We start from the raw sequence: 24,818 nt of genomic DNA, 5'->3' as shown, positions 1-24,818 counted from the left end.
AATTAGATTATGAATTAAAATGAATAATGAGAGTGCATGTAATTTGAAATTTATCTAGATAATGTAAGAAGGGGAGATGTTTAAAAAATTTCAACCTCATTGTTGAGGTTATCTCTTAAAACACTGTGAGCCTACTTTAGTGTGTTATCTATGAAAGATAGGAAAGTCATAAAACATAGTCTTAAATTTCAGTACATCTATATATGAGTGTAAACTGTGTTTTGGAATGGTGAGTGACTATGGGTGGGAATGATAGTCTAGAAATTCTCTTTTTAAAGTGAATGATAAAGTCATCTTGATTTCTAGATTGAGAACTACCCATATCCAAACAGCAAGCACTATGGGAGATAGAAAATACAGCCTTTCTTCTCACTAAAACAGAGAAGACTTTCCTGAATTTGGAGACAAATCTGAAACTGAGTTTATCTTCCTCTGGATTAGGTTTTTCAGCCTTGGCACTACTGACATTTTGGACCTGTTAATTCTTTGTTAGAGAGGGCTATCCTATTACCGTAGGATGTTAGCAGCATAACTGGCCTCTGCCCACTAGATGCCAGTAGTACCTCTCAGTTCTAACAACCAAAAATGTCTCCAGACATTGCCCAGTGACTCGGGGGGGGGGGGGGGGGTGAGCATGGCGGGGGGGGGGTGGTAAAACCACCCCTGATTGAGAACCACTATTCCAAATATACTGTAGTTTATATATAAATACTTGGATCATAGGTTGAATAATTATTCCACTTCATTTGTCTTCAGGGAAAGCTCTGTTCTCAAACATCATTTCTTTTTTATTTTTTTTAAAAATATATTTTACTGAATTTTTACAGAGAGGAAGGGAGAGGAATAGAGAGCTAGAAACATTGATGAGAGAGAAACATCAATCAGCTGCCTCCTGCACGCCCCCCACTGGGGATGTGCCCGCAGCCAAGGTACATGCCCTTGACTGGAATCGAACCCGGGACCCTTGAGTCTGCAGGCTGACGCTCTATCCACTGAGCCAAATCGGTCAGGGCTCAAACATAATTTCTTATGTTTTATCCAAGAGCTAGATGTTTTGTGAATTAGGAGAATCCTTCAGAATTTCTAGGCCAAAATACAGCCAGGAAGCAGTAGATCTAATCACATTTTAATAGGTCACAAAATAGACTTTGAGAGGGAATATGTTTTTACAAGGTCATTTAGCAAGTGATAGAGACTTGAATGTAGGCCTTTGTCACCAGATGACATATATAATACTTACCAGTAAAAGGAAGATACCAGAGTTGTGACTAGACCTGTTCTGATAGCAGCAGTACAGTTTAGAGATCATAGACTTGGACCAGAGTTGGGATTATGGGGAGGCCAGTGAGATGCCTAGGACACAATATTTAAAGGATCTTCATTCTTCACTCTCAGGGTCCATCCCTGACTGTTGAACAGTAGAGTCAGACTGCCTGGATTGTATCCTAGTTTTGCGTGCTATTAGTTGGTGATGTTGGATAAGTTACATAACTTAGTGTTTCTTGAGTTTTTTTCTGTAAAAAGATAAGAATAATGCCTATCTTATGGGATTTTTTTGTGTGTGAAAAATGAGTCTGTACATAAAAGTATTTACAAAGTAAGACTTTGGTATTAGTCTACTTACTATAGTATACAGATGCATATCTGAATCATTTGGGAACAGAAAATGAATTTTCTCCATGTCTGATTTCAGAGAACTGGCAAAGATTGCTGAAGTAGGGCTGCTCAAAACAATAGTAACTGTGTTGCAGAAAAGAGTACAGTAAAAATGAGGAGGAAAAGGGTTTTTTCCTATTGACTAAGCAAAATCTGTAATAATAAAAGCATGATGTGCTAATTAGACCAGATGACCTTCTGGATGAAGCCAGGGCTGCGAGGGAAGCCTGGGGTCTCGGGTACTAGAGGGAAGCTGGCGCCAGCAGCCAGAGGAAGGAAGGCCTACACTTGCACAAATTTTGTGCATTGGGTCTCTAGTAAATAAATAATAATTCAGCATTGTTGGTGGTCTTCAGTACTTTTAGTATAATTACAGTTGCCCAAACAGTATTACATTGTTTATTTTCAAACTACTAATATTTAAAAGTAGAATGTTTCGATAAATAAAATTACATAAAAAGTGAAATTGAACGTTCAACTAATTAGAACTTTATTTGATATTACAATCTTAATGCTAAATATTTATGTGGTACCACTTTTGTATTTTTTACATTACTTATAAAAGTATTTGGTACTTAGTAAATATCGATTCTCAATACACTGCTCCAACACCCCTTTCCCAAAGCAGTTGAAAATGTGTGGGGTCATGTTTGCTTGTCATAGTGACTAGTGGACAGCTTTGGCATTTAGTAGATTAGAGCCAGGAATGTTGCATTTTCTGTACACTTCCTATTTTCTACCTTGTACGATAAAGAATTGCCCTGCCCCATGTCAGAGGAGCAGCATCTGTGCAAACTGCTCACACCCATCCAAGGAGCAGCAGCTGCACGAGCAGCACTCACCAGAGGAGCCGCTGCCAGTTGAGGAGCAGCCGCTGCTGTGACTGCCCGAGGAGCTGCTGCCGCATGACTGGACACCTAGATGCTTTGGTGAGAGCAAAAATGGAGAGACAAAGAAACCTCCAAAGGAAAGAAAAGGAGGAATTGCCAGAAAAGCAGCCAAGTGAAACAGAGGCATGCAATATGTCATAAAAAGAATTCAGACTAAGGGTCATAAAGTTCATCAACCGGATGCATGAAAAAAATCAACTTAATGTAAGAATCAAGAAGAAATAAAGAGTGGTATAGCTGCAATAAAAAACACCATGGAAAGTTTCAACAGTAGACTAGGAGAAGTGGGGGACCGAATTAGCTAGTTAGAAGCAGGGAAGCAAAACACACCCAAACTGAACTGTAATTGGAGAAAAAAATTAAGATAGGAGGAGAGCCTAAGGGAGCTTTGGGACAACATGAAACGAATCAACATACAAATAATAAGGGTGCCAGAACGACAGGAAGAGGAACAAGGGTTAGAAAACCTATATGAAGAAATAATGTCAGAAAACTTCCCTGATGTGGGGGAGAAAAAAGTCACACAAGCACAGAGAGTAGCAAACAAGATGAACCCGAAAAAACCCACACCAAGAAAGGTTGTAATTACGATGGCAAACGTTCAGGACAAAGAGAGAATCTTACAGGCTGCAAGAGAGAAACAGAAAGTTACGTACAAGGGATCTCCCATTAGATTATCAAATAATTTCTCAACAGAAACACATCAGGCCAGAAAGAAATGGAAGGAAATTTACAAAGTGATGCAAAGCAAGGGCGTGAATCTAAGAGGCTATCATTCAAAATTGAAGGGGAAATGAGCTTCATAGACAAAAAGAGGCTAAGGGATTTTATCACTACCAACCCAACAATGCAAGAAATGCTAAAGGGACTGGTGTAAAAAGAAGAAATAAAAAGGGAAGATGGAACACAGGCACAAAAAATAAAAATGGCTACAAACAAGTACCTATCAATAATAACTTTAAACGTAAACGGACTAAATGTTCCAATCTAAAGACATTGACTGAATGGATAAAAAAACATGACCCATACATATGCTGTCTACAAGAGAACTGTAGAACAAGGGACTCACACAGAATGAAAGTGAGGGGATGGAAAAATATCTATTAGGCAAATGGAAATGAAAAAAAAGCTGGGGTAGCAATACTTATATTTGACAAAATAGACCTCAAAGTGAAAGCCATAACAAGAGATAAGGAAGGCCACTTCATAATATTAAAGGGATTGATACAACAATCCTATATAATAAAAGCCTAATATGCTAAGTGTCCGATCGTCCATTCAACCAATCAAAGCACAATATGCTAATGATATGCTAAGGCAGCTCAACCCCTTGCTATGACGTACACTGACCACCAGGGGGCAGATGCTCCAACCAGTAGGTTAGCTTGCTGCTGGGGTCCGGCTGATCGGGACTGAGCTAGATGGGCTGGATATGCCCTGGAGCCCTCCCGCAGTCCCTCCCCAGCTGGCCAACTTCCCATGTCTCTCCCTGGCCCCAATCGTGCATCGGTAGGGTCCCTCGGCCTGGCCTGCGCCCTCTCACAATCCGGGACCCCTCGGCGGATGTCAGAGAGCTGGTTTTGGCCCGATCCTGCAGGCCAGGCCGAGGGACCCCACTGGTGCACGAATTTGTGCACTGGGCCTCTAGTATGATATAATCCTGGTAAACATATATGCACCCAGTGCAGGAGCACCCAAATACATAAAAACACTCCCGGAAGATATGAAAAATTGACAATAGTACAGTCATAGTAGGGGACTTTAATACCCCACTGACATCACTGGATAAATCCTCTAGACAAAAAATCAGCGAAGAAACAGCAATCCTAAATGACTCACAGGGTCATATGAACTTAGTTGACATCTTCAGAACATTTCACCCCAAAGCCATGGAGTATACGTTCTTCCCAATTGCATATGGGACATTTTTTTAAAAATATATTTTATTGATTTTTTACAGAGCGGACAGGAGAGAGACAGAGAGAAACATCGATGAGAGAGAACATCGATCAGCTGGCTCCTGCACACCTACTGGGGATGTGCCCGCAACCAAGGTACATGCCCTTGACCGGAATCGAACCTGGGACCCTTCAGTCCGCAGGCTGACGTTCTATCCACTGAGCCAAACCGGTTAGGGCAACATATGGGACATTTTCAAAGAGAGACCACATAGTGGGTAACAGGCAGGGTCTCTCCAAATTCAAGAAGATTGAAATCATATGAAGCATTCTCTCAGAACACAATGGCATATTAGAAATAAACTATAATAAAAACAATAAAAAAATTCAAACACTTGGAAGCTGAATAGCATGCTTTTAAACAATAATTGTGTTACCAAAGAGATCAAAGAAGAAATTAAAACCATCCTGGAAGTGAAAACTGTGGGACATAATCTGTGGGACACAGTGAAAGTAATCATGAGAGGGAAGTTTATAGCTCTACAGGCCTACCTCAAAAAACAAGAAAAAATGGTAGTAAATCATCCAACTCTAGAACTTAAAGAATTAGAGAGCAACAATAGAAGCCCAGAGAACAGAAGGAAGGAGATAAAGATCAGAGCAGAAATAAATAAAACACAATACAAAAGATAAACCAAGAGCTGGTTTTTTGAAAGGATAAACAAGATTGATGAAACTCTAGCCAGGCTCACCAAGAAGCAAAGAGAGAGGACCCGAATAAACAAAATCAGAAAGGTGAAATAACAACAGACCCCACAGAAATATAAAGGATTGTTAAAAAATACTATGAACAGCTCTACTCCAACAAACTAGACAACCTGGAGGAAATGGACATATTCCTAGAAAAATACAACTTTCCAAAACTCAATCAAGAAGAATCTAAAGATCTCAATAGGCCGGTAACCATGGAAGAAATTGAAGTGGTCATCAAAAAGCTTCCAGCAAACAAAAGCCCAGGTCCAGATGGCTTCACAGGGGAGTTTTACCAAACATCAAAGAAGAACTAAAACCTATCCTCCTCAGACTATTCCAAAAAATTCAAGAGGAAGCAATAATTCCTGCCGGCCTGGTCCCCCCCAACTACCCTCACCTACATTCCTGGGTCCCCCCCAACTGCCCTCCCCTGCAGGTCTGGTCCCCCCCAATTGCCCTCCCTGCAGGCCTGGTCCCTCCCAACTGCCCTCCCCTGCAGGCCTGGTTCCCCCAACTGCCCTCTGAAGGGCTGGTCCCCTCAACTCCCTTCCTGCAGGCCTGGGTCCTCCCCAACTGCCCTCCCCTGCTAGCCTGATTGCCCACAACTGCCCTTCCCTGCTGGCCATCTTGTGTCCACATGGGGGCGGCTATCTTGTGTGTTGGAGTGATGGGCAATTTGCATATTACTCTTTTATTAGGATGCTCAAAGTCACTAATCCAAGAGATGCAAATCAAAACAATGAGATAGCATCTCACACCTGTCAGAATGGCTATCATCAACAAATCAACAAATCACATGTGCTGGTGAGGATGCAGAGAAAAAGGAACCCTCGTGCACTGCTGGTGGGAATGCAGACTGGTGCAGCCACTGTGGAGAGCAGTATGGAGTTTCCTCAAAATTGAAAATGGAATTTCCATTTGGTCCAGTGATCCCGCTTCTAGGAATATATCCCAAGAAACTAGAAACACCAATCAGAAAGCATATATGCACCCCTATGTTCATAGCAGCACAATTTACCATAGCTAAGATTTGGAAACAGCCTAAGTGCCCATCAGCAGATGAGTGGATTAAAAACTGGTACATCTACAGAATGGAATACTACACTGTGGTAGAAAAGAAGGAATTCTTACCATTTGCAACAGCATGGGTGGAACTGAGAGCATTATGCTAAATGAAATAAGCCAGTCAGAGAAAGATAAATATCCCATGATCTCACTCATTTGTGGAATATAATGAACAACATAATCTGATGAACAAAAACAGATCCAGAGACAGAGAATCATCGATCAGACAGTCAAACTTCAGAAGGAAGGTAGGGGAGGGGTGGGGTAAGGGGGAGAGATCAACCAAAGGACTTGTATGCATGCATATAAGCCTAACCAATGGACACAGACACCAGTGGGGTGAGGGCAGGAGTGGGGAGGGGAAAAGGACACATGTAATACCTTAAAAAAAAAAAAAAAAAAAGAATTGCCCTGCCCCAGGTGTCAGTAGCATCTTGCAGAGAAACATTGTTCTATAAGATAATTGTTTGTTTTCTCTTCTCTACTTTGAATTCAAATATTAGACATCTGGTAAATTCTTGGTCATTTTGTTAGCCACTGAATAATGTCTGCCCTGAAGGAGTTCTTTAGTAGAGATGGTAGACTTCTCTAATTTTTGAATTAGTATGTCTAACAAGTTCTTAAGTGATGTGTGAAAAGTATAACAATATTTTTATTTTATTTGAAAATTTTTTATTGATTTGAGAGAGAGAATGAGGGAGGGAGAGAGAGAGAAACATCTATGTGACAGTGAAACAGTGATGGGCTGCCTCCTACATGCCCCCTGATTGGGAATCAAACAGGCAACCATTGGTGCCCAGGACGATGCTCAACCAACAAGGCCATACCAGCTAGAGCTATTTGATTTTTATATTTCTGACCAGGGATCGAACCTACAACCTTGGAGTATTGGGACAGTGCTCTAACCAATTGAACAATCCAGTCAGGGCTTGAAAAGTATAAACATTTTTGAAAATAAGAAATATCTCTTAAGGTATAGAGACAATGAGAGATTTCTTTGAGGCTATGTAGCTTTGACATTTGCATTGTTTTGGGAATTATGAGGGAAGACTGCCCATCATGAGGCTCAGACAGGAGATAATGTATACTATAGTCAGGGAACTGCAAGTAGTTTGGCACCATTAGGAAATAGCGTGTAAGTTAGAGTAGCAGTTGGAGAGGTGATATATACCATGTGAAGCTTGGTCTTTAGAGTGAGAGGGGTTATCTGGGGTGCTAGTTAATATGCAGGTTTTTAGACTACTTTTCCAGAGAGTCTGACTTGATAAGGGTACAGTCTGATATTTTTTTTATTTGATCACATTTGCAAAAAAAAATACAAATTGAATTTTGATAATCCATTAAGGGTTGTGATCTTCAATTTGGAAAGCATTTATTTAGACTTTAAAGCAGCAATTCTCACTTTAGCATGCATCAGAATAACCTGGACAGGTTATTAAAAGAGATTTGTGGCTCCACCCCCAGAGTTACTGATTCAGTAGGTCAGGGGTGGCACCTGAGAATTAGAACGTCTAACAAGTTTTTAAGTGATGTTGATGCTGTTGGCCCCAGGATTGCATTTTGGGGACCACTGATTTATAGAAGATCGGCCGGAAGGACAAATTTCCACTGGAATGTACTCTGTGAGGTCAAGGGATTTTTGTTAGACTTGTTCACTCTCTGTTCTCAATGCCACTAACAGTGTCTAGCATAATTATATTTAGGATGTATGACTTGATGTGGAGAACTCAGTGAGCTCAGTAATTACTTTGCAGTAGTGCTGGTGGGGAGTAAAGGACTTGAACCAGGGCCATAATAGCAGAGGTAGATTGGAACAGTGCTTTTGGAAAGGAAATTGACAGTAATGATGGTGATTTGGGGTGGATTCTGACTCATAGGTCATTGACTTGGAAGATGGCGGCTAATTTGCATACTGCAGGCAGATCCCGCTGTGCCGCCCTGCGTGGGGCTGGTGGCAGCGTGACCCCCAGCCACTGGCCGCCCCAGGGTGAGATCCTCACCTGCCGTGTGTGGGATGGGGTGGGTGGGGCTGGCGGCAGCGCGATTCCGAGCCGCCGCCCGCCCCAGCCCAGGATCCAGGCCTGTTGTGTGTGGGGCAGGGCGGGCTGCAGCACGATCCAAGCGGCCACCTGACCCAGTGCTGGATCTAGGCCTGCCATCTGCGACCAGGGGATACGGGCAGGCACCGCAGGATTGGACATACCATCTGCCACCAGGGGAGTGGGCCTAAGCCAGCAGATGGTTATCTCCCGAGGGGTCCCAGACTGTGAGAGGGCACGGGTTGGGCTGAGGGACCCCCCCCCCCCCCGCCCCTGCCAGTGCACAAATTTTTGTGCACCAGGCCTCTAGTATTACCATAATTATAATTTTAATAATTAACATTTATTGAGCACTGATTATGCTTGACTGTGAGAAATGTTTTACATAGATATCTTATTTAGGCCTTCCAACAACCCACAGTGAGATAGATACTGTTATTGTCTCTTTAAGAACAGTCTTCAGGCAAGCCTAAATACTAAACCTGATAGGGGAATGGTTGATCTGGGAAACTGACCTTTAGTTTACTTTTTTATTACGTCATTAGAGGTGTGCTGGAATTGCTAGTAACATATAGATACAAATCTAGAACAGGTGGAGGTGTCAGGAGATTATAAAAATCCCTATAAGTATGGCAAAGGGAGCTTCTTGAAGGATCTGATAGAAGCCTCTCAGGTGATTTAAGCAATATCGCAAGATTAGATTTTGGGGAAGAAAACAAAGTGTATGTATATGTATGTACAAAATGAATTAAATTTCATTATATGTTTAAGGACAGTTTGTGACTTTTAAAATTTTTTTAAGTTGATTTGAGAGAGAGAAAAAAACCCCACATTGATTTATTGTTCCACTTTTTTATGCATTCATTGGTTGATTTTTGTATGTGCCCTGACCAGAGTTCTAACCCACAACCTTGGCATATCAGGATGATGCTCTAACCAACCGAGCGAGCTACCTGGCCAGGGCTAGTTTGTAACTTTATTTGCCAATTTCTTATAAGGGTTGAGGCTCTCTAGATTGAACACTACCTGATAGAGAAGAAATGTGTTAGGGAGAAGGATGGAATAGTTGTAAATATTTTCTTTTCCTTCTTTGTTTTGCTCACTTCTGATTTTTTTACTTGGTCACAGAAATTCTCTTAGGGAGCAATGAGAAAAATAGAAATGGCTAAGCAGAAAAAGACTGTCAATCCTTGTCATAATGGAAGAGAGGAGGGGAAGTTGAAGAATTGTGGAGGGTTAAGAATACCTCTAAAAGCATTAGGCATTTTTTTTTCCCCTTCTTATTATGTAGAATTAGAGAGATGGAAAGTTGGGCTTCTCTAACTTGAGGATTGCCTTGTTAACGTTTCTCATTGTTCAGATCAGATAGGATGTATTTCTGTTTTGTATGCTATTTAAGAGTTAGAAAACATTGTATTAAGGAAAGATTTCCATAGAAATAGTTAATAATAGATTTAGTATAGAAAAGGATTTTCTTTGATTACTAAAAATTTGCTTATATGAAATATGTCTAATAACTAATGAATTACCATAGAAAGTTCGTTGAAATATAAAAAGAAACAAAAAATTATTTTGTACTCTGAGGTAGCAAAAATGAGGTTAGATACCTAAAAGGTTAGATTTTATTGATGCATACACTTGGGTAAAAAAGATTTGGTTGATTTTTGTAGTTGTATCAGTTTTGAAAATGGAAGGATTTTATAAACAGACTAATAAATAAACAAAATACGTTATGACCATATGTCCATAGTTATCTTCCCTGACTTTTACTTATAAATCTTTAATGTTCTTTGTCTTAGCTATGGGAGAATAAACTAATGCAGTCTAGGGCAGTAGATGGATTTCATTCAGAAGAGCAGCAGCTTTTATTGCAAGTTCAACAGCAGCATCAAACCCAGCAACAGCAGCATCACCATCACCACCACCACCAGCAAGCTCAACCACAGCCTACGGTACCTCAGCAAGCGCAGACTCAGCAGGTCCTTATTCCTGCATCACAACAAGGTGAGGAGACTAGATATGTTTTCCTACTTACAACTTGGAGATGAAATTTGTCATTTTCAAGGAAGAGAAATACTCTGGGTTTCTCATTTCTATTGGTTGAGGAGGGTATATATGTTTGTATTAACATAAATTTGTATGAAATGTGGATCCTGTTTATATAATAATGATAAGTAAGTAATTCACTAATTGAAAGCCTAACATATTCAGATAAGTCTATTGATACTTTCTTCTGAAAAGGCTACATAATGGTGGATTTCCTAAAATAAGTCAGATCTATAAAGGTTTATTTACTGTTTCATTGTTTTATGTAGTTAAAATCATGGTCAGCTTTCTTTATGAAACTGATTTGTTCCTTCAAAGACATATTTGAGTTTAATCTTTGTAAATAAAAGCATCTTTGTAAATAAAAGCAAATATTAGAAGGACTTAATTAAACAGTAGAGGATTTTTATAACTATACTTTGGCAATATGAAATTTCAATTTCTTAGTAATTTATGTAAGTCTAAATAGAATTAGATTTCTTTTCAGTGAAGAGTGGATATATAACATTTTAATGTAAGAAAAAACAAGTATTTACAGATTGTGTTCATACTGCTTTGTACTCTGCAAGTTATTTTATAGATTTTGTTTCATTGAAGCCTTATAAAGGCTTTGTGAAGTAGCTCTTACAACATTTCAAAGTTGAGGAATATCTGAGCCTTGGAAAAGCTAACAAGCTTGATTGTTACATATAATAAGTATTTTTGTCATGAAAAATTGTAGAGTAGTCCTCCCTTATAGCAGTGTTGCTTTTTGCAGTTTGAGTTACCTGTGGTCAACTGTGGTTTGAAAACATTAAATGGAAAATTCCAGAAATAAATAATTCACAAGTCTTAAATTGTGTGCTGCTCTGAATAGCATGATGAAATCTCGAGCTGTCCTGCTTCGCACTGTCTGGGATGTGAATTATTCCTTTGTCCAGTGATCCATGCTGTATATGTTGCATGTGTAATAGCTCTCTCAGTTATCAGATCATATCCCCCTCAGATGAGGGTGGACTACTGTATTCAGTTATAAAACCACCTGGGCATTCCAGTGTTGTAAATCTTGTTATTGGAGAGGGGAATGAAGGTAAATGAAAATATTATTATTATTTTTTTTATTTTTTATTTTTTTTAATATATTTTATTGATTTTTTACAGAGAGAAAGGGAGAGAGATAGAGAGTCAGAAACATCGATGAGAGAGAAACATCGATCAGCTGCCTCCTGCACATCCCCCACTGGGGAAGTGCCCACAACCCAGGTACATGCCCTTGACCGGAATCGAACCTGGGACCTTCCAGTCCGCAGGCCGACGCTCTATCCACTGAGCCAAACCGGTTTCGGCTATGAAAATATTATTTTGATGTAACTGTTTAGTTACCTATTTACCTCATTTGAGAATATATAGATGGTGATGTATAGCAGAAATGTCTATTTAGGTTATTTTACTGATTATATCAAATAAGACTTCTAATACTTGGTTTTATTCTGTACCTTGCTTCAAATACTTTTATCCTTTCAATCTGTTTTGATGACTGTTCCTCCTATTGCCTTCAGCCCTGGCACTAGGATTTTAGGTCATCATATATTAAAATCTGATTTTCTTCACTCAGAGAATATTAGGATGATGGGATTATCTGTTTATTCTCTGAAATTTGCGGAATCAAACACTTAATTCCTTTTACACTTAAGTAATGTTGCCATTATTTTTGATTTGTATTTTTCAGAAGTTGATGGAAAAAACTAAGATTCTTGCCCCTGTCAAATTGAGAGAAAAGGGCTATGTAAATTTAAAAAAAAATACACACCTAATTCTTTAACTTTTTGAACTCACTCTTAAAGGGTTAATAACTCATTTCAACAGTTACATTATGTCAATAAAATGGTTTAATGCTAAGTTAGCAAGACAAGTTTAACAAGTTTAAGTTTAAGAATGAAAGAAATTTATATGTTTAGGTGATGGTATCTCACTACTTGTTCCCAGGTTTCCTTGAGTCTTTTGGTATAGTTACTTAAATCTTTTTTTTTTTTTATTGCTGTTTTCCAGTAGAAGGTGAGTAGTAACACAGTTGTTTTTTACCATAGAAATTTATGACATTCTGAGATATCAGATGGTTGAGTGCAGTTGATTGAAGACAATGTGGAAAGCATTAAAAACGTTTTCAGCATTGTTTAGTGTTCTTATGATTATGAAATAGCCTCATGGTTCCTTGTTCACATGTATACTTGTGTTTTTAATAGCTGCAGCACCACAAGTTATTGTTCCTGATTCTAAGCTGATACAGCATATGAATGCATCAAATATGGTAAGAGTCAGAATGTAGCACTATGTTTGGCTCAACTTATTCTAACTGAAATTGTGATTATGCCTAAGTAGATTGTATATTGGCAAAGTTTATTCAAGGCTTGAGCAAAATGGCTGTTTTATTTGGTTTCCTAAATATTGGATTTAGAAGTAAATCTAAAGTTTAGCTTGCTACTTGGAACTTGAGGATCATAAAATCATGAGAGGGGAATACCAAAAGAGTGATGCTTTGTGGGAGCTATTTCAGTCCCTGCTATTTTTGGAAAAGAGGTTTAGGGGACCTACCAAACATATTATGCTAATTATAGTTCATTTGCAAAAGATCCATTGTTAAGATCTATTGCAAGATGTCAGGAATGCTACGAATTAAAAACTTAAAAAAATGTTTAGGTACTTCAAAAGACTATTTTTAAGATCAAGCATTTAAAAATGTCAAGATTTAATGATAGCATAGCCTAATAAGTTTTATTACAATATATAAATTACTACTTTAAAATGCATTTTAACCAGTTGCAGTTATTATACACTAGAGGCCTGGTGCACAAATTCGTGCACAGGTGGGGTCCCTCTGGGTGGCCTGCAGGGATCTGGCCAAAACCCGCAGTCCAACGCTGCCTGCAGCTCCTACCAGCCGCTCCTGCTCATTCCAGCCCCACTGTGCCTGCTGAGATCGATTGGGAGAGGCTCACTCTACCACAGCAGTGCTCGCCAGCCATGAGCCCTGCATCTGGTGCCCTCCCAAGGGGAGTGGTCTGTGGGATTGGGCTGAAACCAGCTCTCTGACATCCCCTGAAGGATCCTGGATTGTGAGAGGGCACAGGCCAGGCTGAGGGACCCCACCTGTGCACGATCAAGCCGGGAGGGCTCCAGGGTGTATCCACCCCATCTCGCTCTGTCCCGATTGGCCAGACCCCAGCAGCAAGCTAACCTATCAGAGGATCTGCCCTTTGGTGGTCAGTGCACGTCATAGCGAGCGGTTGAGCAACCTTAGCATATCATTAGCATATTACACTTTGATTGATTCGGTTGTTCTGCCATTTGGTCTATTTGCATATTACCCTTTTTTTTTTAATATATTTTTTATTGAATAAGATATTACATATGTGTCCTTGTCCCCACGTTACCCTCTACCCCCCCAAACCCCCCCCCGCTCATGCCCTCACCCCCCCCCCCCCCCCCCCCCCCCCGTTGTCCATGTCCATTGATTAGGCCTATATGCTTGCATATAAGTCCTTTGGTTGATCTTTCCCCCTTACCCCCACCCTCCCCTACCTTCCCTCCAAGGCCCGACAGTCCAATCAATGCCTCTCTGTCTCTGGATCAGTCCTTGTTCATCAGTTTATGTTGTTCATTATATTCCACAAATGAGTGAGATCATGTGGTATTTATCCGCTCTCCAGTTCCATCCATGCTGTGGCAAATGGTAAGAGTTCCTTTTTCTTCTTCCTCTTCTTAAAGAATACCTTTCAGCATTTCATATAATGCTGGTTTGGTGGTGATGAACTCCTTTAGCTTTTTCTTATCCGTGAAGCTCTTTCTCTGACCTTCTATTCTGAATGATAGCTTTGCTGGATAAAGTAATCTTGGTTGCAGGTTCTTGCTATTCATCACTTTGAATATTTCTTGCCACTCTCTTCTGGCCTGCAAAGTTTCTGTTGAGAAATCAGCTGACAGTCGTATGGGTACTCCCTTGTAGGTAACTGACTGTCTTTCTCTTGGTGCTTTTAAGATTCTCTCTTTATCTTTTGCTCTTGGCATTTTAATTATGATGTGTCTTGGTGTGGTCCTCTTTGGATTCCTTTTGTTTGGGGTTCTCTGCGCTTCCTGGACTTGTAAGTCCATTTCTTTCACCAGGTAGGGGAAGTTTTCTGTCATTATTTCTTCAAAAAGGTTTTCAATATCTTGCCCTCTCTCTCCTTCTGGTACCCCTATAATTCTGATGTTGGTACGCTTGAAGTTGTCCCAGAGGTTCCTTACACTATCTTCATATTTTTGGAATCTCTTTTCTTTTTTCTTTTTTGGTTGGGTATTTTTTGTTTCTTTGTATTTCAAATCTTTGACTTGATTCTTGGGATCCTCTTGTCTGCTGCTGGATCTCTGTAAATTATTCTTTATTTCAGTCAGTGTATGCTTAATTTCTAGTTGGTCCTTTTTCATGTCCTCCATGGTCTCACTATACTTATTGAGGGATTCATTAAATTTATCGGCGGTTTCCATAAAATTCTTGAAAAACCTTATAAACGTGGCCTTGAACTCTATATTCAATCATTTGCTTTCCTCCATTTCTGCCATTTGTGACCTGTTTCTTTGTCTCTGCATTTTGGCAGCTTCCCTGTGTTGATAGAGTGGCCCTGCGCGCCAGGTGTCCTGTAGGGCCCAGTAGCTCAGCCTCCCCAGTTACCTGGGGTGGACACTCTTGGTGCACTCTTGGTGCCTTGGTTGTTGTAGGATCACTGGGAGGAATTGACCTCCAGGCCAATTGGCTGTGAGAATCAGCTGTGTCTAAAGTGGGAGAACTTCTGTGCTGAAGACACCCTTCTGGGGCAAGACTTGCTTCAGTGGGGCTTTGGTGCTCACTGAGTCTGCTCCCTGAGTGTGTCCCTTATGGATCTGAGGAGTTGCAATCTGGATGGTCCCCCTCTGACCACTGGGTACAGTGGCTCCTGGATCTAAGGAGGTGCTAATTCAGCCTCTGCCTGAGGCCACACAGCAGGAGCCACGAAGAGGCTCAGCTGTGAAGCAATGCAAGCCGCTGCGGGGCCTTGGGCCTTCTCTTGGAAGTTTCGGGTCTGCCTGGCTCGGCTGAAGTTAGGTACATTCACATGCAAAAGCCTCTGCTGCAGCCTGGGTGGGGCGGGGTCTCAGGGAATCGAAGGGCGGATCAAGGAGCTATGGCTGATTCTCCGCCCGGAGTCGCAGGTCTCAGTGACCCGCTAATTGCTGCAAGCACCTCTGAGGGAAAGCCGCCTTCAAGTTCGCCCGCTGCCGGACAGACCAGCTTCTCCCCGTATGAGTCCTGGGTCCCCAGAGGCTTCCCGGAACCGGAGTTCATAGCAGTCGGGAGCTTGTGATTCAAAAAGATAGCCGCGTCCTCAGGTGCCACCCCCTTTCCTCGCGCGCGCGTGTGCGCGCGCGAGCCGGCCGTACCTCTGCACTTGTACTTCTGCACTTCACCTCTGCAGCTCCTCTGGCTCTCAGCGTGCTTTTCTTTCCTTCTAGTTGTAGAATTTACACTCAGCCAGCCTTCCTGTTGTTCTGGATGATGTTTGCTCTGTCCTTTGCGGTAATTTTCAATTGTTGTGTGAGGCGGCAATTTCCCGGTGTTTACCTATGCCGCCATCTTAGTTTCTCCTCTACCCTTTTATTATATAGGATTATTATTTAGGATTAGACTTTAGATACTTCTAATGGATATCCACAGAACTTCAAAGGTTGTCAAGTATTCAAATTTTACTTAGGGCAGATAATATTTTCCATCAAATGTTGTATAGTAGTAAAATTGAAAGACCCCTCCCTTCAGATCCTTGAAAAGTCTTTATTTATATCCTTAAAGATTAAAAAAAAATAAAAACAGTAGAGTAGTTCTAGCACTTTATCATAAATAGCTTTTCTTTGTTCTATTTAAAATATATAGATTGGCCCTGACCAGTTTGGCTCAGTGGATAGAGCGTCGGCCTGTGAACTGAAGAGTCCCAGGTTCGATTCTGGTCAAGGCCATGTACCTTGGTTGCGGGCACATCCCCAGTCAGGGGTGTGCAGGAGGCAGCTGATCCATGTTTCTCTCTTATGGATGTTTCTAACTCTCTATCCCTCTCCCTTCCTCTCTGTAAAAAATCAATAAAATATTTAAAACAAATATTAAAATATATAGACTGTAAGTGGTATCTCAGCTCTGGCATTTTATTCTTCAACTTAGCCAAATCTTTAATTTAAAGGTTAGAATCATTATTTTTTTTATTTTTTTTTTTTATTGCTTAAAGTATTACAAAGGGTATTACATATGTGTCCATTTTATCCCCCCGCCCTAGACAGTCCCCTAGCCTCCCCTATCCCCCAATGTCTTATGTCCACTGGTTATGCTTATATGCATGCATACAAGTCCTTTAGTTGATCTCTTACCCCCCTACCTCCTGCCCCCCAACCCTCCCCGGCCTTCCTGCTGCAGTTTGACAATCTGTTTGAGGCAGCTCTGCCTCTGTATCTATTATTGTTCAAAAGTTTATAATGGTCTCTATTATCCATGAATGAGTGAGATCATGTGGTTTTTTTCCTTCATTGACTGGCTTATTTCACTTAGCATAATGCTCTCCAGTTCCATCCATGACGTTGCAAATGGTAAGAGTTCCTTCCTTTTTAGAGCAGCATAGTATTCCATCGTGTAGATGTACCACAGTTTTCTAATCATTATTTTTAAAAAAATATCTATTAACCTAGTGCTAGCAATGATATGTTTTTTTTCAGATCCAGTTTTTTATTTTTATTTTTTAAAGAAAAAGCAATATTTTAAAAAATTATGTAGATTTGGTGAGTGATGAGTAGTGAGCCTCAAAGCTCAGTTGTGATTTATAGGCCAGATAGGAAGTAGGATTTACCTATTAGACAAATGACTTCTTTATGTATACCAGCCTTATAAATTCATAACTTGGCAGAATTGCAAATTGTACATGGAAGTAGAGATTGTGATTTTAAAATTCTCGAAAAAACAGGGATTCCTATTTGTGTTTTCAGTTCAAGTTGGCATCAGATTTTTTTGTATGAAAATCATACAATCCCATGCCTAGTATTTCTCACAGGAATTTTTATTATTCGAAAAATACTTATTTTGAATCCAAGGCCCCAAGTTAACCTTCGCCCTTAAAAATAAAAGTCTCACTGAGGGATTCATATTGCAGGTAGTACTATTGGGATTGTTTCCTAGAGAATAATTTATGTCATTTTAAAACAAGTTTGGTAAAATCACTCGTAGTAGTAGGCTCATCTAATTTTGAAGATTTTTTTGGTTTTGTTTTGTTACTTCTCACCCGAGGATATTTTTAGGGAGAGTAGAAGAGAAAGGGAAAGACAGAGAGAAATATCGATGTGAGAGAAACACATCTATTAGTTGCCTCCGGCACGAGCCCTGACCAGGGCCCAGGCTTGGGAGGAGCTTGCAACCAACGTATGTGCCCCTGACCAGAATCAAACCCGGAACCCTTTGGTCTGCAGGCCAACGCTCTGTTCACTGAGCCAAACCAGCTAGGGCTAATTTTGAAGATTTTTAAATACTATGGGAGAGAATGTGTTTAAAGAGACCTGGGCAAAGTCAGTGGCCTATCTCTTACTGATTTTGTTATGCCTTCTTGATACTGAAGAGCATGCCTATTTTTAGATCAGAGTTCAGAAACTTCAGTCAATAAAATGTACGCATTTATGTTGTGTATTTCAGCATTTTACTTGATGTTTTCAGTATTTGATCCATGTATTTGGCATGTTCTGAAGCATAATCAGTATAAGCTTTTTACAGATAAAAGTGTTTTTTAAGAGTTTTTGTTTTCATTATTATTTCTTTTTTTTTTTTTTAATATATTTTATTGATTTCTTTACAGAGAGGAAGGGAGAGGGATAGAGAGTTAGAAACATCGATGAGAGAGAAACATCGATCAGCTGCCTCCTGCACACTCCCCACTGGGGATGTGCCTGCAACCAAGGTACATGCCCTTGACAGGAATCAAACCTGGGACCTTGAGACCACAGGCTGACGCTCTATTCACTGAGCCAAACCGGTCAGGGCTTCATTATTATTTCTGATTTAAAGATATCCATTAAAACAGTTTTGATGTTTTAAATATATTTTTTATTATTGATTTTAGGGAGGAAGGGAGAGGAAGAGAGAGAGAGAAACATCAATGATGAGAGAGAATCATTGATTGGCTGCTCCTGCACGCTCCACATTGGTGATTGAGCCCACAATTCATGCGTGTGCCCTGACCGGGAATCAAACCATGACCACTGAGTGATGCCGGCTAGGCCCAGTTTTGATTTTTTAAATGACTCTGTATGCTTTGGAAATGAACATAAATAATAATCATGTAATTTTGTAAATATATGGGATAGTGATATTAGGTAGAGCACTATTTCAGGGAACTTAGAAAACTATATCAAACCAGTTTTGCAAGTTATTTTTTATGAAATGATTGCTCTAATGCATTATTTATGGTAGGGATACTTTATAAAATACAGGAAGAAATTTTCGGTAGACATTGATAAAAGATGGTTTCTATGTGGTACATCACTCAACAGATAGTTATTAATAGCAACTTGAATGCAGAGATGTGTGCCGGTGGCAATTCTGTCATATGCTGCATGGAAACTACTGTCAGTTTGCCTGTGAAGGGAGATATATTAATCTTATATGAATTATAGGCAATTAATATTTCTCAATAACAAGTGGTTGTTAATATATTCCTAAAACGTAAATTACCTTTCATTTGCCTATACAGGCTAGACTTATTTGAAATTGGGTAATTGGATAACCTGCATTTGATAAAGAGAACTTGGAGGGCTATAGCTGGATTCTAGGAACTAGTGGGAATTTCAGACCTAAGATGTCAAAATTACGTAGGCCTATCAAGTGACGACAACAAGCATATTTTCTTGGAGAGCTATACCTAGAGTCTAGACTAGATAGTAGTTGTATCATTAACCTACTTGAGAATAATTTTCCAAGTTTTATTGGCTTCTGCGTTAGCATCTCCTAGCCACAGTTCTATTTATTTCTTAAAGCTTATTCAAATAGAGATGTTTCTAAAAAAATGTATAGATTAGATTGGGTTATATGAAGGCTTGGTACCTTTAAAAAATTGAAGGGGGAGGGGAAAATCTACCTATATATAATTACAGTGAGGTACATGGAAATGCTTTGAATACAGAATTGAAAAGCAGACTATTGTGTGATTCTTTTGGAGGGAGGGGAAAAGTCTCTAGGAGCAGTAAATCAAGAATTTATCCTGAATTTAAAGACATTCAGAGTATAATTCCATATATAATTTTTAATCCTCACCCAAGGATATGTTTTTATTGAGTTTTATGTTTTTTTGGTTATTTTTTAGAGAGGAAGGAAGAGAGAGAAACATTGATGTGAGAGAGACACATAGATTGGTTGTCTCTCACACATGCCCCAACCAGGTCAGGCATCAAACCTGCACTTGACCAGAGAATCAAACCTGTAACTCTTTGATGTGCAGGCTGATGCTATACCCACTGTGCACACCAGCCAGGGCTCAAGTATGTTAATTTGCAATAAGGTTTTGGGAATAAGGAATCAGAGTAGGAAAGGAGATACTGGAATGGATATTTCATATGTTGTGTACAGCATTATTAGTGTGGGTGAGATTTATTTAGAGCACATTGTCAAGGGAAAAACCAATTACATTATTCTACTTAATTTAAGCTTGAAATAATTAGGTAGGGCATTTAGGCTAGGTGGTCTTTATTGTACCATTGTTAGAACTTTTCATTTTAGTAAATATTAAACGATAAACTTTAAATACTGTTAAAATATGCCATAAATAAACTGAGTTCCTGTTATGCATATAGGTGGTTTTGATTTTTTTTTTCTTTATTTTTTTCAGAGTGCTGCTGCTACAGCTGCTACCTTAGCACTCCCTGCAGGTGTGACTCCTGTTCAACAGATATTAACAAATTCAGGTAATTAGAAATAGTGGAACCATTATATATGTATAACTTTGTAAGACAGAAAATCTTAATATTTCTTTTACCATTTGGTTTAGCTTATTAAAATAAGATTATTCGAGGGCTATAGCACATATACCGTGTTATTGCTGAGAGTGCAGTACAGAAGATGAGAACTGTACTTGAGTTTTTGATCCTTGAATGAGAATTCTATTATTGAATGAAGTATGATTGTATAGAAATGCTTATTTATTTAGTTTTTTGATAAACTCATTTAACTTGCCAAATAAGTTAAATTTGAGTCATTAGAACTAATTTGTGATATCAAACTAAATACTTAATCCTTATGGTATCTTAAGAGCAAGTTTATTGCATTCTATTTTACATAGTATCTCTGTGTAGACTGACAAAATTTACTGGGATTTTTGGAATATTAATGTTTGAAGAACTTACATGGACTTTAAGTATTTTCTCTATAATCTTAATTATGTAATTTCTCGTTATTTTGTTAATTTCTAAATTTGTGAAGATCAAACTAGGGCAGTGATGGCGAACCTATGACATGCTTGTCAGAGGTGACATGCAAACTCATTTTTTTGGTTGATTTTTCTTTGTTAACACATTGTTTGCAGGTAGTTTTTCTCGCACGCTAACAGGTGGCGCGGGCCATTTTTGCTAATTTTTTGCGCAAAAAAAATGGCAACGTTCAGTAAAATTACGATAACTTTAGTTTACGTATTTATACGTCACCCGCATTCTACCGCTATCTATAAAAAACGTATTAATACGTGTCCCGCGCTCTACTACCTCCAGTCAACGTAAAACGTATAAATACGTTTCCTGCATACAATGTGTTAAATGGCATTTAAATATATAAAATAAATCTCAAAAATATAAATCTTTGTTTTACTATGGTTGCAAATATCAAAAAATTTCTATATGTGACATGACACCAGAGTTAAGTTAGGGTTTTTCAAAATGCTGACACGCCGAGCTCAAAAGGTTCGCAATCACTGAACTAGGGGCTTATCTTGCTATATCTATATTTATAAAATCCTAAGTAACCGTTACGACCAAATAATAATCAGTTGACCTGTAGCTATGATGTGCACTGACCACCAGGGGGCAGATACTCAATGCAGGAGCTGTTCCCTGATGGTCAGTGCACTCCCACAGCCATCCTCCCACAACTGGCCAACCTCTCGTGGTTCCTCCTCTATTGCTCTGATTGTTGACCAGGCTGAGGGACCTCACTAGTGCATGAATTCGTGCACTGGGCCTCTAGTCTACACTAATAAAAGAGAAACATGGTAATTGGCGTATGACCGCTACCCTTCCCATTGGCTAATCAGGGCAATATGCAAATTAACTATCAGCCAAGATAGCGGCCGGCAGCCAGGCAGCTTGAAACTAACATGAGGCTTGCTTGCTTCAGTGATGGAGGACTCCACCGTTCCCCGCAGGCCGCTGCAGGCCTCTGAGTCTGCAGTTTCAAACATTTTAACAAATATAGATGCTAAACAAAACCCCAGAAACCAGCTTTCAGCCGGCTGGGATCTCAGAGCTGGAGTTGATACAGAGTTTCAAGAACCGAAACAAACCAGATACCTGCTTTCAGGAGCGGAGGCCTAAGAGCTGGAGCCTCAGAGCTAAAGCTGGCTCAGAATAAAAAAAAAAAAAGAAAAAAAAAAGAAAAGAAAAAAAGGAGCAGTTGGGAGCTTCAGTCCCAGCCTGAAAACAGCCCTCAGCCCCTCACCCAGACTGGCCAGGCACCCCAGTGGGGACCCCCACCCTGATCCAGGACACCCTTCAGGGCAAACCAGCTAGCCCCCACCTGTGCACCAGGCCTCTATCCTATATAGTAAAAGGGTAATATGCCTCCCAGTACTGGGATCAGCGGAGCTGAGAGGCCTCCCGGCACCGGGATCAGTGTGACAGGCGGCAGCGCCCAAACCTCCTGATTGCCCTGCAGCTCTGTGTGTGACGGGGCAGGGCCACAACCTCCCTATCGGCCCTGCTCTGTTCGTGACAGGTGAAGGCGCCCCAACCCCCTGATCGGCCCTGTTCTGTGGGTGATAGAGGGCAGTGCCCCAACCCCCTGATTCGCCCTGTTCTGTGTGTGACAGGGGGCGGTGTGCCAACTCCCCTATCGGCCCTACTCTGTGCGTGACAGGGGGGAGCTCCCCAACCCCCTGATGGGCCCTACTCTGTGCGTGACAGGGGGGAGCTCCCCAACCCCCGATGGGCCCTGCTCTGTGTGTGATGGGGGGAAGAGCTCCCCAACCCCCGGATCGGCCCTGCTCTGTGCCTGACGGGGTGGCGCCACAACCTCCCCATCGACTCTGCCTTGAGTGTGACAGGGGTCGGTGCCCCAACCCCTCAATCGGCCCTACCCTGAGCATGACTGAGGGTGGCATCGCAACCTCCCAATCTGCCCTGCTCTGTGCATGACAGGGGGCGGTGCCCCAACTCCCCAATCGGCCCTGCTCTGAGCCCAACCAGGGGCTGCACCTAGGGATTGGGCCTGCCCTCTGCCACCCGGGATCAGGCCTAAGCCAGCAGGTCGTTATCTCCCAAGGGGTCCCAGACTGCGAGAGGGCACAAGCCGGGCTGAGGGACCCTCCCCTCCCCCTCAAGTGCACAAATTTTTGTGCACCGGGCCTCTAGTATTTTAATAAAATACAATTGTTCACTTTTTTTTTTCAATTGTTCACTTTTTAATTAATTCAGGATTCTGGGTCATTTAAAACATCATGTAAGAAAGATTCAGTTTTGTATGTATAAGCCAGTCATGCTATTAATGTTTTGTGACAATGACAATTGGTTCAGCAAACTTTATTTTTTTATTTTTTATTTTTTTAATATATTTTATTGATTGTTTACAGAGAGGAAGGGAGAGGGATAGAGAGCCAGAAACATCGATGAGAGAGAAACATCGATCAGCTGCCTCCTGCACACTCCCTACTGGGAATGTGCCCGCAACCAAGGTACATGCCTTTGACCGGAATCGAACCTGGGACCCTTGAGTCCGTAGGCCAATGCTCTATCCACTGAGCCAAACCGGTTAGGGCAATTTTTAAACATTTTTGAAGCTAAATACTATGGGGCTTTGGTGCAAAATATTAATGAATTATTATACTTTTATTTCATTAAAGCTTTAAAAATGAACAGCCTTGAAATGTCTGATATGACATATTGCTCTCATGATTCCTAACATGTTAGCAAAGATAATGTAAGCTTTTAATCAACTCATAATCTGCTGTTAGAATTTTGTTGGAAGACAGCTTTGTAAGAGTGGTAAGTAAGGAAAATAAAACATTTTAAGCAATGTATTTGAACATGGATGGAAGTCAGTAGTTAAGGATTATAGTGTACTGTGTTTGGATGACAGCCTTTAAAACTTAGTCGTTTGACTTGATAATTTCAAGAGCCTTTGGTGGTTAGACATTCACTATGAATTCATTTATTTGAGACAATAACTTGGAATACATACTTTTTGCTTTAGGCCAGCTTCTTCAAGTGGTCAGAGCAGCCAATGGTGCTCAGTATATTTTTCAGCCTCAGCAGTCCGTGGTTCTACAACAACAGGTTATACCACAAATGCAGCCTGGTGGAGTACAGGCTCCTGTTATACAACAGGTAAAAGAATGATCAGCATGGGTTCTTTTTTCTTCTTCTGTATGAATTCTGTAGGTGGTTCCCTTCCCTTTTTTTCATAGCTTTATCTACACAAATTCTTAGACTCTTCTGCAGTATTATACACCCTGTCATTCTAAATTCTTATATAACTCACAGCTTAGTTTTATTCAGTATGTTTAAGACTAAATTGATGTTATCCCTATTCACCACTCTCTATCTAGCCTCCTAAGCTAGTTATTCATCATCATTCAACAAGCATATACTGTGTAGCTATAAAATAGGATTTCTGCAAGGGACTGGAGATTTAGGAATGAACAAGGCAGGCATGAACCTGATTCATGATATCCAGAGTATCACAAAATCCTACCAATTTATAAAAGTTCTTTCTTTTTAGACTGCAGTTTTAACATATGTAAAGTTTCTTAATATGTTTAAAACTAGCTTTCTCAGACTCTTGTTGTTTCCTTAGTTCAGGCTTTCATACTTTCTCACTTAAAACACTGTATCGGGTTAATGATGCAAATTTTTTTCAATAGATGGAGTCACATGTGTTGATGTATATGCGATTTGATGTGTATGCCATTTTGTTGTATTGACAGCAAGCTTCAAAACTTCATATGGCAAATTTTCTGAAGGTGTTAACATCATAGATATTTTTACGCTTAAAAATGTTGAATTTTGTACCAAAAAAAGAGCATTTGCGGCAAGTTTTAATTCATATCTTTACTAGTATTTTGAAGAAAAGTGCTGCTGAAAGTTTTTGTATACTTTGGGAAGCTTATGGTGAGCATGCTCCATCTCAAGATACTTGTGAACGCTGGTTTAAACACTTTAAAAGTGATGATTTCAACGTGAAAGACAAAGAATGTCCAGGT

The 24,818-nt window shown here is 40.2% G+C and overlaps 1 protein-coding gene and 1 non-coding gene across 3 annotated transcripts in view; both read left to right on the top strand.

Annotated features, from left to right (window-relative positions):
* Positions 1-24,818, top strand: part of GTF2A1 (general transcription factor IIA subunit 1) — a 49,547-nt gene that overhangs the window by 7,815 nt on the left and 16,914 nt on the right. For both annotated transcript variants that reach the window (XM_036314536.1, XM_036314540.1), the window contains exons 3-6: positions 10,101-10,305; positions 12,570-12,634; positions 20,244-20,319; positions 23,810-23,943. In XM_036314536.1, coding sequence (XP_036170429.1) covers positions 10,101-10,305; positions 12,570-12,634; positions 20,244-20,319; positions 23,810-23,943 — 480 coding nt within the window. The remainder of the gene's footprint in view (positions 1-10,100; positions 10,306-12,569; positions 12,635-20,243; positions 20,320-23,809; positions 23,944-24,818) is intronic.
* LOC118662245 lies at positions 11,858-12,001 on the top strand. Its single transcript, XR_004969647.1, has one exon. It is a non-coding gene; the product is annotated as a small nucleolar RNA SNORA79 (small nucleolar RNA).

This window comes from Myotis myotis, unplaced genomic scaffold (genome assembly GCF_014108235.1).
Source record: "Myotis myotis isolate mMyoMyo1 unplaced genomic scaffold, mMyoMyo1.p scaffold_m19_p_1, whole genome shotgun sequence".
Lineage (NCBI taxonomy): Eukaryota > Metazoa > Chordata > Mammalia > Chiroptera > Vespertilionidae > Myotis > Myotis myotis.
This window is presented reverse-complemented; position numbering and strand designations above follow the sequence as displayed.